This window comes from Saccopteryx leptura, chromosome 3 (genome assembly GCF_036850995.1).
Source record: "Saccopteryx leptura isolate mSacLep1 chromosome 3, mSacLep1_pri_phased_curated, whole genome shotgun sequence".
NCBI lineage: Eukaryota > Metazoa > Chordata > Mammalia > Chiroptera > Emballonuridae > Saccopteryx > Saccopteryx leptura.
Genome location: NC_089505.1, coordinates 278,675,027 through 278,691,545, shown reverse-complemented (window position 1 = coordinate 278,691,545; position 16,519 = coordinate 278,675,027). Strand labels below are relative to the sequence as shown.

Sequence of the window (16,519 nt, the reverse complement as noted above, 5' to 3'; positions counted from 1 at the left end):
GAATACTTTTATCCTAAAAAGTAACAAAGTACCAACAATGCTACAACATAAATGAACCTTTAAAATATTATACTAAGTGGCCTGCCAGGCGGTGGCGCAGTGGATAGAGCATGGGACTGGGACGCGGAGGATCCGGGTTCGAGACCCCGAAGTCACCAGATTGAGCCCAAGGTCGCTGGCTCAAGCAAGGGGTCACTCGGTCTGCTGTAGCCCCCAGTCAAAGCACATATGAGAAATCAATCAATGGACAACTAAGGAACTGCAACAAAGAATTGATGTTTCTCACCTCTCTCCCTGTCTGTCTGTCCCTCTCTCTGACTCTTTCTGTCTCTGCCACAAAAAAAAAAAAACCCCACAAAAAAAACATTATACTAAGTGAAAGAAGCCCGTCACAAAAGACCACATATTATATCACCTCCTACCTTCTTCAGCTAGTATCTCACCTTTTCAATGAAATAATTCCAAAACTATTTCATTGTTATTTCTCCTTCTTTCCTCTCCTAGGAAAAGCATGACTCGCCACTATACTATCCCAAAAAATCATTGTTTAATACAATTCACAATTAAGAGAATAAGAATATATCAGGATTCTATAAGGAAACCATTTGAATAAAAATAAAGATACTTCAACCTAGAAGCCACTAACTAGGTGTATAACCTCACTCAGGCCCTCAAAACCTTTCTGTGGTTTCGGTATGACACCCAGGAGAGGCAGAATTCTAATAGCTAAAGATTACAAACATATAACACACATGTGGGCTGCTATTCCCCTTCTGAACAGCCCTAATAATTCATCAGAGATGGAATCAGAAATAGCACCTGAGGTGGAACTTATCTGTCACTGCTAGACAAGTGAAGCTCCCTTCCCCTTCTAATGTTCTGTGGTCTGTGACCTACTTGAAATCAAATACGATTGCAGTGAACAGCTCAGACACAGATAAGATACAATATACACTAACTTAAGCACTCAGAATCTCAAAATACAAAAATTCTTTATCATCTTTAAATGTACAGTGTTCTTTTAAAAGAATATGCCACTATTTATACATTTCTCTATTTCAGATGGGAAAAATCAAGTCTAAATGGAAAAACTTTAAGATACTATATCTTTCTCAATTACTGATATATGTAAATGGTGTTCTTTCTTATGAACAATATTCTTGATACTCAGGCATACCTGAACATGCCTGAAGAAGAGAGATTTCTATGAAAAGAATTTTCTGAAAACCATATGCATATAGTTACAGTTTTTCATAGAACTCATAAAGGTGAGCACCTTGACAAATGTTCAGATAATTACATATTTCTGTCAGTGTTATTTCTAGCATTTTCATGTGGCTTCTCAATGTCGAATGCTCCCTTTAAAGCTCTTCCCGCTAAGTGGTCCATTCCAAACTTCCATCCTTCTTGGTCCCTATCAAACTCCCATCCCCTCAGCCCCAATTCTCCACTGTTATAAAAACATTCTAAACCTGGATAATTATGTTCACAAGAATGCCCCAACAAAATTCAATTCAAAAATATTCTGATTCAAGGGAAAACAATTTGTTTTGCTTTTTTCAGGGAAAAGTCAAAGTCAGAGAGGGTAACTGTCTGGTACCGTCAAAAAGTAAATATGGGTAGAGACGGGTAGATCATTGGCCAAAATATAAAATAAGTCCTTACTATGGGCCAATATTCGTGCTAGGCACAGAAATACGGTATTCAAGGATAAGGCCCACTCCTGACAGAGGTCAAACTAGCCAGAAAAAAAAAAAAATGTGGCATCAGAAAAATAAGTGCTATCAATGAAACATTTGATCCGGGCCTTGAGAGTTAGGAGGAGAACAAAATATGGTCTTAGAGATCGGGGAAGGCCTCCTGTGAAAAGATCAGCCTAGAGTACAGCAACATTTGAGAAGTAACATGACACTCCAGGAATTACAAAAAAATATAGGCTACTCTAAAAACAAAAGCAAAAGATGAGGCTAACAGAACATGGAAGGCCATGGAAGCCATGGAATTGGGACTTTATCTCAAAAAGTAAATCACTGACGATGTCTTAACTGAAAAGCACAGTTGTACTTTTACAAAAAGTGTCTATCAGCCTACTTTACCCACCATTTGTAATGGTGATCAAGAAGGGAAAGGTGTGAGGAAACAGCAAAAAGGGAGAGGTGAACAGCACTTCAGAGACTTTAGTATACTCAGATATCTTGGATTAGAGCTACAGTGCCTGGAACATAGATGCTCAATCATATGCATCCATACGTACTATAAGCAAAAAGGTGTTATGAAGATGAAGAAAATAAAGAGCTCAAACAAATTTACATTGCTATCATAACTGAGAAGGCTTATCAAGAACTATATATAGTTTTGTAAAATTAAAAATACAACTCTTACTGTTTTTTGCCTATTAGTTTTTAAATAAGATTGGTTGGTAGTTTGTTGTTTTTAACTGGATTTAATTTAAAAGACACTATTTACCTTGTTGTACATATATCTAAGCATGAAGTCCAGTAGAAATGATTTCCCTTTACGAAAAGCTCCTGCCACGGATACCACTACTATGTTAAGATCACGAATGTGCTCCTGTAACAGTATCTGCTCCAAAGCCTCTTCATCAAGCTCAAAGTTATGGTCATCTTCATGAGCAAGAACAATCTGTACTGGACATGGTTTCTTCATAACCTCATCAGAGTTTACTAGGCCATCTTCTTCATAATCCTCACCTAGAATTAAAAAAAAAGAAACACATTACTTGAATTCCTGCATTACACACTTTTCCTCAAGGATCACAACTAAAGCAAAATTTTAAATGAACTTCCCATACCACCCCACCCTCATTATAATCATTTTAAAATAGTTACAAGTGATGTTTAAGTACACAATGGATTTCTCATTCCCTCTATAAGAGCACCAAGAATACCAGGATTTCCCACTATATATACAGAGAAGCCGCAATACTAAGTATGACCTCTATCTCAATTAAATATGAACAGTAGCTGTCCCCGAGCACTGCATTATTCTATAAATAATTTTTGCTACTGTATACACACAGAAATCAGTTGGGAGGTGAGGGGAAGAATCAGTTTCACATAATTTACATTCCAGTTTTCCTTGTAGGTACTGACTGGAAATTACTCCAAGTTACAAAGATTAAACCATGCATGAAATATAAACATTTTTTACTCTGAAACTTAAAGGGCTACGTTAAGGTCCTAAGCAGTCTCCAAAAATGATACTTAGATAAAGTCAATGAGTCCCTACTTTAACAAGAATAACCCAATAGTACAGCTTCCCATGTTAAAGCAAAGCACAGGATTAATGTTTTAGTGGAAGGCATAAGAAGAATGGTTAGTGAGGTGCACTTATTATAACTTAGTTTCATCTGCCTCTGGGGCTCTTCTTCACCAAACACCACAGCCACCACTTCAAAATGACAAAGCTCCCCAGAATGGCTAAACTCTTCCTTTGTTCACCCAAAATGCCAGAAGAAGGTAATTCCTGCAGAATAACTTTACTGAATAGTGATAAATAACTACAGAAAGTGTAACAGCAGAGACAAATTTCTAAAGTTGAAGTTTCTGTTCTTAAAACACCTAGCCAGTTTCAGAAACTAATGCAGTATGTCTGGCTTTCTTCTTGCTTGATCACATGTAGCAACAAGGTATTCCAGGGGAACTTATCCTTTCCTACATCAACATTTTTAAGAGACTCTCTCCTTAAGCAGGTCTACGAAGTGCCAGTTTTCAATCTAAGGAACATAGATTGTGTTCAAAGCAGGGACAGTTTCTCCTCTCCCAGGAGGAAGCTGGTTCATTGAGGAGTGGCACATTATTAGCCAACAATACCGTATCCACTTAACCACTATTTTCAGAACAATTACATACCCACATTAATGAATCTTTTTTACAGGGGAAAAAAAATCTAGCTTACGTAATTTGCAAAAACTTTACCTCCACACCACAAGGCACCTTTTAACTGTACATAGAACAAAATCGACACTATTTTAACATGTGCTGCAAACAGTGACAAATATAAAGAACAAGCAATTTCAAAGGAGAATCTCTGAAAACAAAAGAATCAATACTTAATTAAAGAGGATAGTATCACTGCTTCTTTCAATGGTATACAGATTTAGCCCAGTAAGCTACTTGCATGCAAAAAAGGGAAACTTTCCAGGAAAGGTAGAACACAGGTAAATTCCAAATTTAATATATCATTAGGGCCCTTGCTGGGTAACTCAGTTGGTTGGAGCATCATCCTGATATAGCAAGGTTGAGGGTCCGATCCCTGGTCAGAGCACATACAAGAATCAACCAAGAATGCATAAATAAGTGGAACAAGTGATGTTACTCTCTCTCTTTTTCTAAAATCAATCATTTAAATATATACATATTTCAGATATATTTCATTAGGTCAATTCAGGTAATTCACAAAAAAATAATTTTAATAATATTATTTTATTAACCCAATATATCCACTATATTATCATTTCAATTCAATCAGTATTTTAAATACATATTTACCATTCTTCTTTTCTAGTCTTTGAAATCCGCTGTGTATTTCAAACTTACAGAACATTTTTTTTTTTCTGAAGTGGGAAGCAAGGAGGCAGAGAGACAGACTCCCACATGTGCCAGACCAGGATTCACTGGGCAAGCCCACTAGGGGGCAATGCTCTCCCCATCTGGGGCATTGCTCGGTTGCAACCAGAGCCATTCTAGTGCCTGAGTCAGAGGCCATAGAGCCATCCTCAGCGCCCAGGGCCAACTTTGCTCCAGTGGAGCCTTGGCTGTGGGAGGGGAAGAGAGAAACAGAAAGAAAGGAGAGGGACGGCTGAGAAGCAGATGTACAATCCCCCTGTGAGCCCTGACTGGGAATCAAATTCGGGATTTCCACACGTCAGGCTGACACTCAGAACATTTTAAATCAAACACTAAGTTATGCACAAAATGAATAATCACTTTAGAGATTTCAAAAAACCTTAACAACTAAAAAATGAAATTTACCAATATAGATGTTCCAAACATACTTAGTTTTCCAAAAACTGAATCAAATGCCAAAAAAATTATTTTCCATTCACATTTGCATCCATACTGACAAAACTATTTGTTTTTGTTTTTTTTCATATAAATAAAATATAGCCTGATCAGGCAGTGGCACAGTGGACAGAGCGTCAGACTGGGACACAGAGGACCAGGTTCAAAACTATGAGGTAATTGGCTTGAGTGCAGGCTCACCAGCTTGAGCATTGGGTCCCGGCGTGAGCATGGGATCATAGACATGACCTCTGGTTGTTTGAGCCCAAAGGTCACTGGCTTGAAGCCCAAGGTCGCTGACTTGAATAAGGGGCCACTCACTCTGCTGTAGCCTTCCAGTCAAGGCATATAGGAGAAAGCAATCAATGAAGAACTAAGATGCCACAATGAAGAATTGATGCTTCTCATTTCTCTCCCTTCTTGTCTGCCTGTGCCTCTCTCTGACTCTGTCTCTGTCATAAATAAATAAATAAATAAATAAGATCCAGTTCTTCGGTCACACTATCCCTTTTGCTTTAATATGTACAGACCTGACTAAGGCTGACCATTTGCTATGTATAGTATTTCTTTCCTCTTGTATGAACTGTCTAGTCATAATCTAGATAGTTTTAAGGGGAAAAGAATGTAAACTACCACCGAGAAGTCCTTTTAATTTCATAGAAGCAAAACATTAAATGTCTAAACAGTATTTTGCAGATAGTTTTTAGTTTTTAAATTCAAAAGATATAATGTGCTACTCACATATTTAAGACTATACCAGGACACTTTATAAACCATACATAATTCAATGCTGAAAACTAATCAAAAAGGTTAATATCTGCTATGCATTTGCTTGTATAATATCCTCGATTTACTTCTTACAGAACATTCAGTCAGGAATCACACTTTCAACTTAATATTATAAAGCAAACTGCTGTTCCCATCAGAACAATGTAGTTCTCTCAACAAAATAGGGGTAAAAGCTGTAACTGGCTCTAAACACAGACTATAAAGAGCAAAACTGGTAAGGCCCCACTGCTACCTCTCTATAAGCACAAACTGGCAAGGCCTCAAATTGAAGTTGCTTTACTTTCAATAACTGTACCCTGCCTTTGTGATCTTTATTATAATTATGATTCCCACAAAAAGGAATTTTTATAACTATAAACACTATGATCAACTCTAAACTAACGATTGTTGGCAATCAGCTGATGTTAATCATCCGTTACAATTCTGCAATTGTGGTTAGCAAAAATATATGCACTGTGCCCTCTATTTTTGTAAATTTTCTTAACTTTTGAAACATTTTTGTTTTAACTATGATCTCAAAAAAAATAAATCACCATAACGTCAAAATTTTTAAGGTTTTATTTATTGATTTTATGGGGAGGGAGGGCAAGGGGAAAAGGAGTGGAAAGCATCAACTCATGGCTGCTTCTTGTATGTGCTTTGCCAGGACAAGACAAGGGCTTTGAACTGGCAACCTCAGCATTCCAGGTCAACCCTTTATCCACTGTGCCACTACAGTCAGACCATAATCTCAGATGTTTTTAAAGTAAAATATTGTCACTCCAGAAATAAAGCATGGCATTTTAAAGTCCACAGAAGTGAGGAATAAAAGAATACAAAGTATCCTCCAGGTTCAAATGATCATGTTCACCAAACCACAGTTGTGAAGAACAAGTAAATATAAACTGAAAGAAGCATAGAGCTCTAAGTCATTACAATTATCAGTAATTCTTATTCACTGTGACAGGCTGATTAATGACATGGGACTTGACAGAATGTACCTATCAGCAAATCCATAAAACCAAAGAGGCTATTTCCTTATTAGAGGCACAATCGATAGCAGGGGTAGTCAACCTTTTTATACCTACCGTCTACTTTTGTATCTGTTAGTAGTAAAATTTTCTAACCACCCACTGGTTCCACAGTAATGGTGATTTATAAAGTAGGGAAGTAACTTTACTTTATACAATTTATAAAGCAGAGTTACAGCAAGTTAAAGCATATAATAATGATTACTTACCAAGTACTTTATGTCAGATTTTCGCTAAGTTTGGCAGAATAAATCTTTATAAAACAACTTAATATAGTTAAATCTATCTTTTTATTTATACTTTGGTTGCTCCGCTATCGCCCACCATGAAAGCTGGAACGCCCACTTGTGGGTGGTAGGGACCAGGTTGACTACCACTGATCTACAGTCTTCAAAATGCTTTAAAACTGGATAGGTGAGCTAGCAAAGGAATAAGCTTTTAGTTCAAAAAATGGTTTGAGAGGGTTAGGAAGGGAACTGATTGCCACTGAAATTCAGTGGAAAGTATTAAGTGCTACTACAAATGCACTGAAGAATTTTCCAATAATCTTACCTGGAAGTTGAGAAGAAATTGTTATTTGAGATCACTATCAACAAAACAGAATTTCTCAGAAAGTGAATGCATTAGTAAAGCCCAGAAGGAAAGAGCAATGGAAAATTTCAAAACAAACTTGACCTGCCAGAAATTCATTCAAAGTAGTTCAACAACAAAGCACTTTCTAAGTGGGAAAACAAGGAATCATCGAAGAAAAATTCTTCTCTAGATTTGCTATTCAGTTTTAGGCCATCAACAAGAAAAATATGAACTAGATCACTGTAAGGTCTTTAAAATAATGTACAACTCCCATGCTTGCTAAAACATATTCTACAGCGGGAAAGGGGCTATACTGACTGGCACTTTATATTGCTCTTAGAAGAACCTTTCAAGAGGCTCTAAGAAAATCAATTAATTCAACCATTTAAGAAGAAAAATTCCTTAAGAGGTTGTATTAATATTAAGCATAAAATCATTACTAAATAATATATTTATACTCGGTATCTAGTCTATGTTCCTAAATATTCTTAAAAGACTGCCCAAACCCTAGCCAGGTAGCTCAGTTGGTTAAAGCATCATCCCTACATGCCAAGGTTGTGGATTCCATCCCCAGTCAAGGCACATACAAGAATCAACCAATGGCCTGACCTGTGGTGGTGCAGTGGATAAAGCATCGACCTGGAAATGCTGAGGTCGCCGGTTCGAAACCCTGGGCTTGCCTGGTCAAGGCACATATGGGAGTTGATGCTTTCTGCTCCTCCCCCCCTTCTTTCTCTCCTCTCTCTCTCTGCCCCTCTCTCTCTCCTTTCTAAAATGAATTAAAAAAAAAATTATTAAAAAAAAAAAAAAAAATCAACCAATGGCCTGTCCTATGGTGGTGCAGTGAATATAGAGCGTCGACCTGAAACACTGAGGTCACCAGCTCAAAATTCTGGGCTTGCCAGATCAAGGCACATACCATAGGTCATAGGACAAGCAATAAGCAAGCAAGGAAAACAACTATATGAGTTGATACTTCTCACATCCCACGTTCTCTCTCCTCCCTCTGTAAAACCAATAAAAATCTTTTTTTAAAAAATCCACCAATGAATGCATAAATAAGTGGGACAACAAATCAATGTTTCTCTCTCTCCCTCCCTCCTTCCTCTCTCTAAAATCAGTCAATTAAAACAAACAAAAAAGATTATCCAATATTCTTTTCATTTATTTTCAAGATCAAGTCTGATACAGGATAAAACAGATTTCCAAAGTCAAATTCCCAAACAGAAATAACATACACAAACTAAAGAATTGTCTGACTTAAGATTGTTTACTCAGGAACCAATTAAGTAGTGTGTAAGGTCCTGCATAAATAGAATCCCAAAAAAGGCAGCAATGAACAATGATTATTAAGACTACTGGGTGAAAAGTTAATGGGATCAATCAGAGATTTTTAACCATTTTCACTTCATGGCCCATATAAACTACTAAAATTCTGTGGTGCATCAAAAACAATATTTTTTTTTTCCAATCTAACAAAAAAAACTGGTATAATTTTGATTCTTTCACACTGGACAGCTATTGTGTTAGCTGTTGTTAACTCTATTTAGCAACCTGACTATAAAGACAGGTATTGCATGTTTTAAAAATTCTTACAGCACACCAATTGAAATTGCTGCCTTATATATAAGTATAGGCAGCTGATTTGTTTTAAAGACATTTCAGAGGAAAAAGGGTAGGTAATTACTATTATTTTTTGCCAACCAATCAAAAATATACACCTTTTTGTCAGGTTGGCAAAAATATAACATTTTTGGTGTGCTGCAGAATTTTAGTAATTAGTATATGTGTGCCATGAGATGGAAAAGGTTGAAAACTGCCACTCTCGATTTAACTACAGGGAAGGAAATAGAGGAGACACACTCCACAACCACAGAGATGGAGTCAGAAAACTCCAGAACATGTGAAATTCCACTGGACAAATGAACCTGAACAAATATATTGCAAAAGCAAAGGGGAAGAAAGAAGAACCTATAGAAAAGAGACTTAAGAGGCTTATCAATCAAATGCAGTATTTAAGCAAAGCAGCTATAAAAAATTTGAAACAATCAGAGAAATATGAACTCAAGATATTTGATATTAAGGAACTATTTTTCTAGTGTGCTAACAGTACTGTGCTATGTTTTTTTAATCATCTTTAATCTTTTTAAAGACACACAACATTCATACAATCTGCTATTTGCTTCAAAATAACCTGGTGGGAGGCTGGCTATGAGAGAACAGATAAAACAAGGGGGCAATTATATTGACAATAATTGAAGCTGGGAAATGTGTCTACAGGGTCTCCTAATGCTGTTCACTTCTGTATGTATTTGAAAATTTTCATACTAGAAGGAGTTTTTTAAGTAATGAGTCTAATAAAGACTTTATTTGGAGATGAAAACTAAAAAGAATCAGGTTTAAATATCAAATCCATTAAACACCTTATTAAAAAAACTTTAGGCCCAGCTGTCTTTACCAAGAATCCCACTAAATATATTTTTTTAAGATTTATTCATTTTAGAAAGAAAAGAGAGACAAAGAGAGAGAAAAGGGGGGGAAGGAGGAGCAGGAAGCATTAACTCCCATATGTGCCTTGACCATGTAAGTCCCAGGTTTTGAACAGGCAACCTCAGCATTCCAGGTCGACGCTTCTTTTTTTTTTTTTTTGAGAGTCAGAAAGAGGGATAGATAGGGACAGACAGACAGGACGGAGAGAAATGAGAAGCATCAATTATCAGTTTTTTATTGCAACACCTTAGTTGTTCATTGATTGCTTTCTCATATGTGCCTTGACCGTGGGCCTTCAGCAGACCAAGTAACCCTTTGTTCGAGCCAGCGACCTTGGGTCCAAGCTGGTGAGCTTTGCTCAAACCAGATGAGCCCGCGCTCAAGCTGGCGACCTTGAACCTGGGTTCTCCACATAACAAACAGTCTGACGCTCTATCCACTGTGCGACCACCTGGTCAGGCCCAGGTCGACGCTTTATCCACTGCACCACCACAGTTCAGGCTCCACTAAACATTTAAGGAAGATATTATACCAATTCTACACAGACACTTATAAAAAAAGGAAAAAGAGAGAAAGAAGGGGACATGTATTTCTCAATTCCTTTTATGAAGCCAGTATTATTATCCTAATACAAAAACCAGGCAAAGACATTATAAGAAAACAGAACTATGGATCAATATCCCTCTTGACATTAAAATCTTTAATCAAAATCTAGCATTCAAAATATATAAAGAACTTCTACAACTCAATTAAGAACAATTTCATTTTTAAATGGACAAGAGATTTTAACACACACTTCAAAGACATATGAATGGCCAATAAGTACATGAAAATGTACTCAACACCATTAAATGTTAAGGAAATATCAATTAATACCATAATGAGATACCACTTCATCCTCGCCAAAATAGCTAAAATTTATAAGACTGACATAAGAGTTTACAGGAACAATTAGCATTCACATATATTTCTTCTGAGGGTATAAAATGATATAATCACTTTGAAAATATTTTTGGTAATACACTATATACAGTTAAACATATACTTACCATATAACCAGGAATCATACTCCTATGTACTAAAAGAGAAATTAAACATATACAGGTATTAATCGACTTAAGACCTATGCAACTTACGACCATTCGACTTTATGACCACAATCGTTAGCCACGACTGCTGCCTCAGATGACAACATCAACTATCTGCAGCCAAGCACCAGCAGCCAATAAAATGTTTCATACATATTTATATATTTTGATATGTTTTACAATTGGGAAAATGTTTCCTATGGGATTTTTTACACCTGTATTTTGTATTTTTGTATGCACCTGTATTTTGTAATTTTGTATGTTTTGCAAATATTAAACCAGTTGTACTGGCAATGCAGTGTTTTACTTAAACCTGACGAATGTAAAAATAAGAAACAAAATGGTGTAGAGATGATACAAATGGCATAAAATGAACAAAGAAAATTCTGATATATAATAATGAAAGAAAATTATGATAAAATATGACTTAAAGATTTTTATAACATCATTTCACAGTACTGTACATATAGCCTACTCAACTTACGACCAAATCGTGTTACGACCGGTCAGTCGAAACCAATCATGGTCCTAAGTCGAGCACCAGCTGTAACAACAAAAGACTTGAACACGAATAATTGTAGTAAGGTCCATAAACTGGAAACAACTCAAATGTTCAATTATTGAAAAATGAATCCATACAATGGATTACAACATGGCAATGAAATGAATTACTGAAATACATAACACAAACAAATCTAAAAAGCATTATACTAAGCAAAAGAAACCACATGCAAATATTGTACTGTTTGATTCAATTCTAGAAACAGCAAATCTACCAGTAATACAAAGTAGATCAGTGATTGCCAGACACAGAAGGTAGAGGGAAGAGAACTGACTACTGCTATGAACTAAATATGCATACCCTAAATTCATATGTGGAAGCTCTAATCCTCAATGTAACAGTACTTGGACAGAGTGCCTTCACGAAATAATTAGGTCATGAGGGTGGAACCCTAATGTATGAGATTAATAAAGGACTTGAAAAAGATGATTTCTTTCCACCATATGAAGATATAGCAGAAGACAACCATCTGCAAACCAGAAAGAGGACTCTCATCAGACACCTTAATCTTGAACTTTCGCAGTCTCTGTTAACTGAGAAATAAGTGTCTGTTGGTTAAACCACCCAATCTATAGTAATTTGTTATAGCAACCCAAGCTAAACCAACTATAAAAGGAGTAGAAGGGAACTTTCTGAGATGATGGAGATGTTCTACATGATTATGGTGGAGATGGAACAAAACTATACAACTATGTAAACTCATCACACTGTCTCAAAAATCAGTGGATTTTTAGCCTGACCTGTGGTGGTGCAGTGAATAAGGCACCAACCTGGAATGCTGAGGTCGCCAGTTCAAAACCCTGGGTTTGCCTGCTCAAGGCACATATGAGAAGCAACTACAAGTTGATGCTTTCTGCTCCTACCCCACCTTTCTCTCTCTCTCTCTCTCTGTCTCTCAAATCAGTAAATAAAATCTTCAAAAAAAAAAAAAAATCAATGGACTTTATGTAAATTATTTCAGTAAGGCAAATTTTAAAAAAATCAAATCCAACCCATTCCCCTTGGCACATTCATTCCTTAAATGTGAAAGATAAAGAAATATTTACTCATTTTTAATAACTTATTAATCACTTTTGCAGAAAAAATATTCTAATTACCATATCCCCTTCAAGAATAGTTGCCCATGAATATTACACTCCAATGTGATGCAAAACTGGAACTGTCCATCAATTCTCACTGTTCAAACTCAATTGAAAATATTTTCTTGACCTGAATTCAGGACCTGGAAAACATAATTCTGAGTGTATCAATAGTGACAAATTTAACCCTTTGTGAATGAATTCCTGTGAATCCAATATTCAGCATGCCAAAATATTTTAGTTAAAAAATAAAAAGGAATTATAAATTTACTAATACTTTTTTTCTTAAAGAACTCAAGGCAGTTTTTTATATTAGGGACTTCTTTACCCTTATAGTTTTAAATTTAAGCAGAACATGCACACATTCCCTAGATTAGAATACAAATGTCAACACACATGAGGACCTTTAAGTTCTAGTACAGCAGGTCCTCTAACAACATCATTTAACATTGTTTCATTATAACACTGATGAGAAAAAATAATATCGATTCTGGGTCGGAGCCACTTTCTGCATGGAATTTGGCATGGTCACCCCATGCCTGCATGGGTTTTCTCCAGGTATTCCGGTTTCCTCCTATATCCCAAAGACATGCATGTTATGTGAATTGGCTTGTCTACACTGTCCCAGTCTGCGTGGGTGTGCACCCGGCAATGGAAGGGCGTCCTGTCCAGGGTTGCTCCACACCTTCGCACTACAGCTTATAGGGATGGGCTCAGTCCACCTACTTACTACCTTGAACTCAAATAAGTGTGTTGGAAAATAATAATCTTGAATCTTGTTTCTATTCTTTTTAAAATGTGTATGTATATATACAGCTCTTATTTATTTATTCTGTGACAGAGACAGAGAGAGGGAAAGATAGGGACAGACAGACAGGAACAAGAAGCATCAATTCTCTGTTGTGGCACCTTTGTTGTTCATTGATTGCTTTCTCATACATGCCTTGATAGGGGGGAGGGGGACTAGAGCAGACCAAATGACCCCTTGCTCAAGCCAGCAACCTTGTGCTCAAGCTGGTGACCTTTGGGTTTCAAACCTGGGTCTTCCACATCCCAGTCTGACACTCTATCCACTGCATCACCGCCTGGTCCGGCTCATATTTATTTCAATATATATAAGTGTTTTGGGTCTTTCTTTTGAAGTTTGGTAGTGTTTTTGTGACCAGAAAAGTGCTACAGGAACTCTTTGTTTATATCAATTACCTACGGTCAACTTGGTTTTGCTGTAATTTCACTGCAGTTCCAAGAACCTATCAAAGTTAAGAAAAAACTTACTGTACTTTAAATCTAAGATATTACTTACAAAGGTTCTGGCCATTATGCAGCCAAACTCACTCATTTTAATTTTTTTTTATTTGTTTATTGATTTGAGAAAGACAGAAGAAGGGGGAAGGGATCGAGGGAGGGAAAGGTACAGAGGGAGAACGGGAGAGAGATTTGTTATTCCACTTAGTTGTGCATTCATTGGTTGCTTCTTGTATGCACCCCAACCAGGGATTGAACATGCATGCAACCTTGGTATATTGGAACAACACTCTAACCAATGAGTAACCCAGCCAGGTAAATTAATTCATTTTAAAGATAAAAAAAACACATGCTGAGATCACTGTTGAAAGGCCATGTCTTATTTTTTTTTCTTCTTTTCCAAGTGAGAGGAGGGGAAATAGAGAAGCAGACTCTTACAGGCACCCCAACCAGGATCCACCCAGCCACTCCCACCTGAAGCCAATGCTCCACTCATCTTGGGCCATGCTCACAACAGAACCATTCCCAGAGCCTGAAGAGGAGGCTCTACAGAGCCATCCCCAGCACCTAGGGCCAGTATTCTCTAATCAATTGAGCCACAGCTGCAGGAGAGGAAGAGAGAGAGAGATACAGATAGGAGGGGGAGGGGGAGAGGGAGGAAGAGGAGGAGAGATAGAGAAGCAGATGGTCGCTTCTCCTGTGTGCTCTGACCAGGAATCGAACCCTAGACATCTACACGCTGGGCCAACGCTCTACCATTGAGCCAACCAGCCAGGGCCAGGTCTTACTAATTTAGTAATTATTTCCTCTATAGCAGTGTTTCAGAACATGCACAGCAATGACCTGAGGATCTTGTTAAAATGCATGTTCTGATTCAGTAAATCCAGGGTAGAGCCTTGAACTGTACTTATCTAACTCCAACATAATGCCAACACTGCTGGTCCTCAGAAAATAACACAGTTCCTAGGATTACAATATTTTACAGATGTTTATTATGTAAATACCATTCATTTTATTTTACTTCAAGTAGTTTCTAGTGATGTTAAAGTTTTCACAGAAGAAAATAAAGTTTTCAAGCTAAACCATAACCCTCCATTCTTCCTGCAAAACTGCTAATACTCTGATACCACTAACCACTCCATCCTAGCTACTGAGGATTCTGAAAAGAGGCAATGTATATAGACATCCCTACTTTAAAAATGTGAATGTAAAAATCACGTTAATATGCTGACATGATACAGAGCTAGAGTTGAAAATTACTGGTATGGAACCATTATCAGTCATTAGAGTGAGCAGTTATAGCAGTGCTAAGTTTTCCCACTCCCTGCCCTAGACAGCTGCAGCCTGGAATAAGAATACTGACAAAGGCCCTGGCCGGTTGGCTCAGCGGTAGAGCGTCAGCCTGGCGTGCGGGGGACCCGGGTTCGATTCCCGGCCAGGGCACATAGGAGAAGTGCCCATTTGCTTCTCCACCCCCACCCCTCCTTCCTCTCTGTCTCTCTCTTCCCCTCCCGCAGCCAAGGCTCCATTGGAGCAAAGATGGCCCGGGCGCTGGGGATGGCTCCTTGGCCTCTGCCCCAGGTGCTAGAGTGGCTCTGGTCACGACAGAGCAACGCCCCGGAGGGGCAGAGCATCGCCCCCTGGTGGGCAGAGCTTCACCCCTGGTGGGTGTGCCGGGTGGATCCCGGTCAGGCGCATGCGGGAGTCTGTCTGTCTCTCCCCGTTTCCAGCTTCAGAAAAATACAAATACTGACAAAGACACAAAATGGGACTTCAAAAAAAAAGTTTTCTAAGAGAAGGAGCTATTAGCCAATCAGGCACTACAAAAAAAGGTTTTAACTATTTGCTCCTATAAAATAATGTTATTAAGAACTTCTCTTGCCTGACCAGGCAGTGACACAGTGGATAAAGCACCAATCCGGGATGCTGAGGATCCAGGTTCAAAACCCCAAGATCACCAACTTGAACGCAGGCTCATCTGGTTTGAGCATGGGCTTGAGGCACAGGGTTTCCAGCTTGGGCGTGGGATCATAGACATGACCCCATGGTCGCAGGCTTGAGCCCAAGGTTGCTGGCTTGAGCAAGAGGTCACTGGCTCAGCTGAAGCCCTCAAGTCAAGGAGCTGAAGCTCCCAAGTCAAGGCACAGATGAGAAAGCAATCAATGAACAACTAACTAAGGTGCTGCAACATCAAGTTGGTAATTCTCATCTCTCTACCTTCCTGTGTCTGTCCTGCCTCTCTTTCGCTTAAAGAAAAACAAAACAAAACAAAACAAAAAAACCCACTTCTGTTTTGTAAAACTGAAACTACAAGACAAGTTGCAAAAAAAAAAAAAAAAAAAGCACCCAAAAAAACTTTATAGATTCCTGAAGAGGACCTATTTAACAATGTCAGGAAGAGACAAGATCCCTGGTTTACTGAAATAAGATAAGTCCGGGAGGAAGAAGTTTTACTCTACCCTTCTAGGTTCTTCCAGCTGGTCTAATTAAATTGACATGAGACATTAACAAGAGAAAATAAACAAATTTAATTATATATGCATATGGGAACCACACATACTTGACAGTTTCAGGCAGAAAAATAAAATTAGGTATAGATGGCACTCTATAAGATGCCTTGGGGCTTCAGAGGCGAGAAGGGTCATTGGCTGGATGGTAA

The 16,519-nt window shown here is 37.9% G+C and overlaps 1 protein-coding gene across 3 annotated transcripts in view; it reads right to left on the bottom strand.

Moving 5' to 3' along the window:
- Positions 1-16,519, bottom strand: part of ATL2 (atlastin GTPase 2) — a 59,740-nt gene that overhangs the window by 22,772 nt on the left and 20,449 nt on the right. For all 3 annotated transcript variants that reach the window (XM_066378477.1, XM_066378475.1, XM_066378476.1), the window contains exon 2: positions 2,467-2,711. In XM_066378477.1, the coding sequence (XP_066234574.1) occupies positions 2,467-2,711 (245 nt within the window). The remainder of the gene's footprint in view (positions 1-2,466; positions 2,712-16,519) is intronic.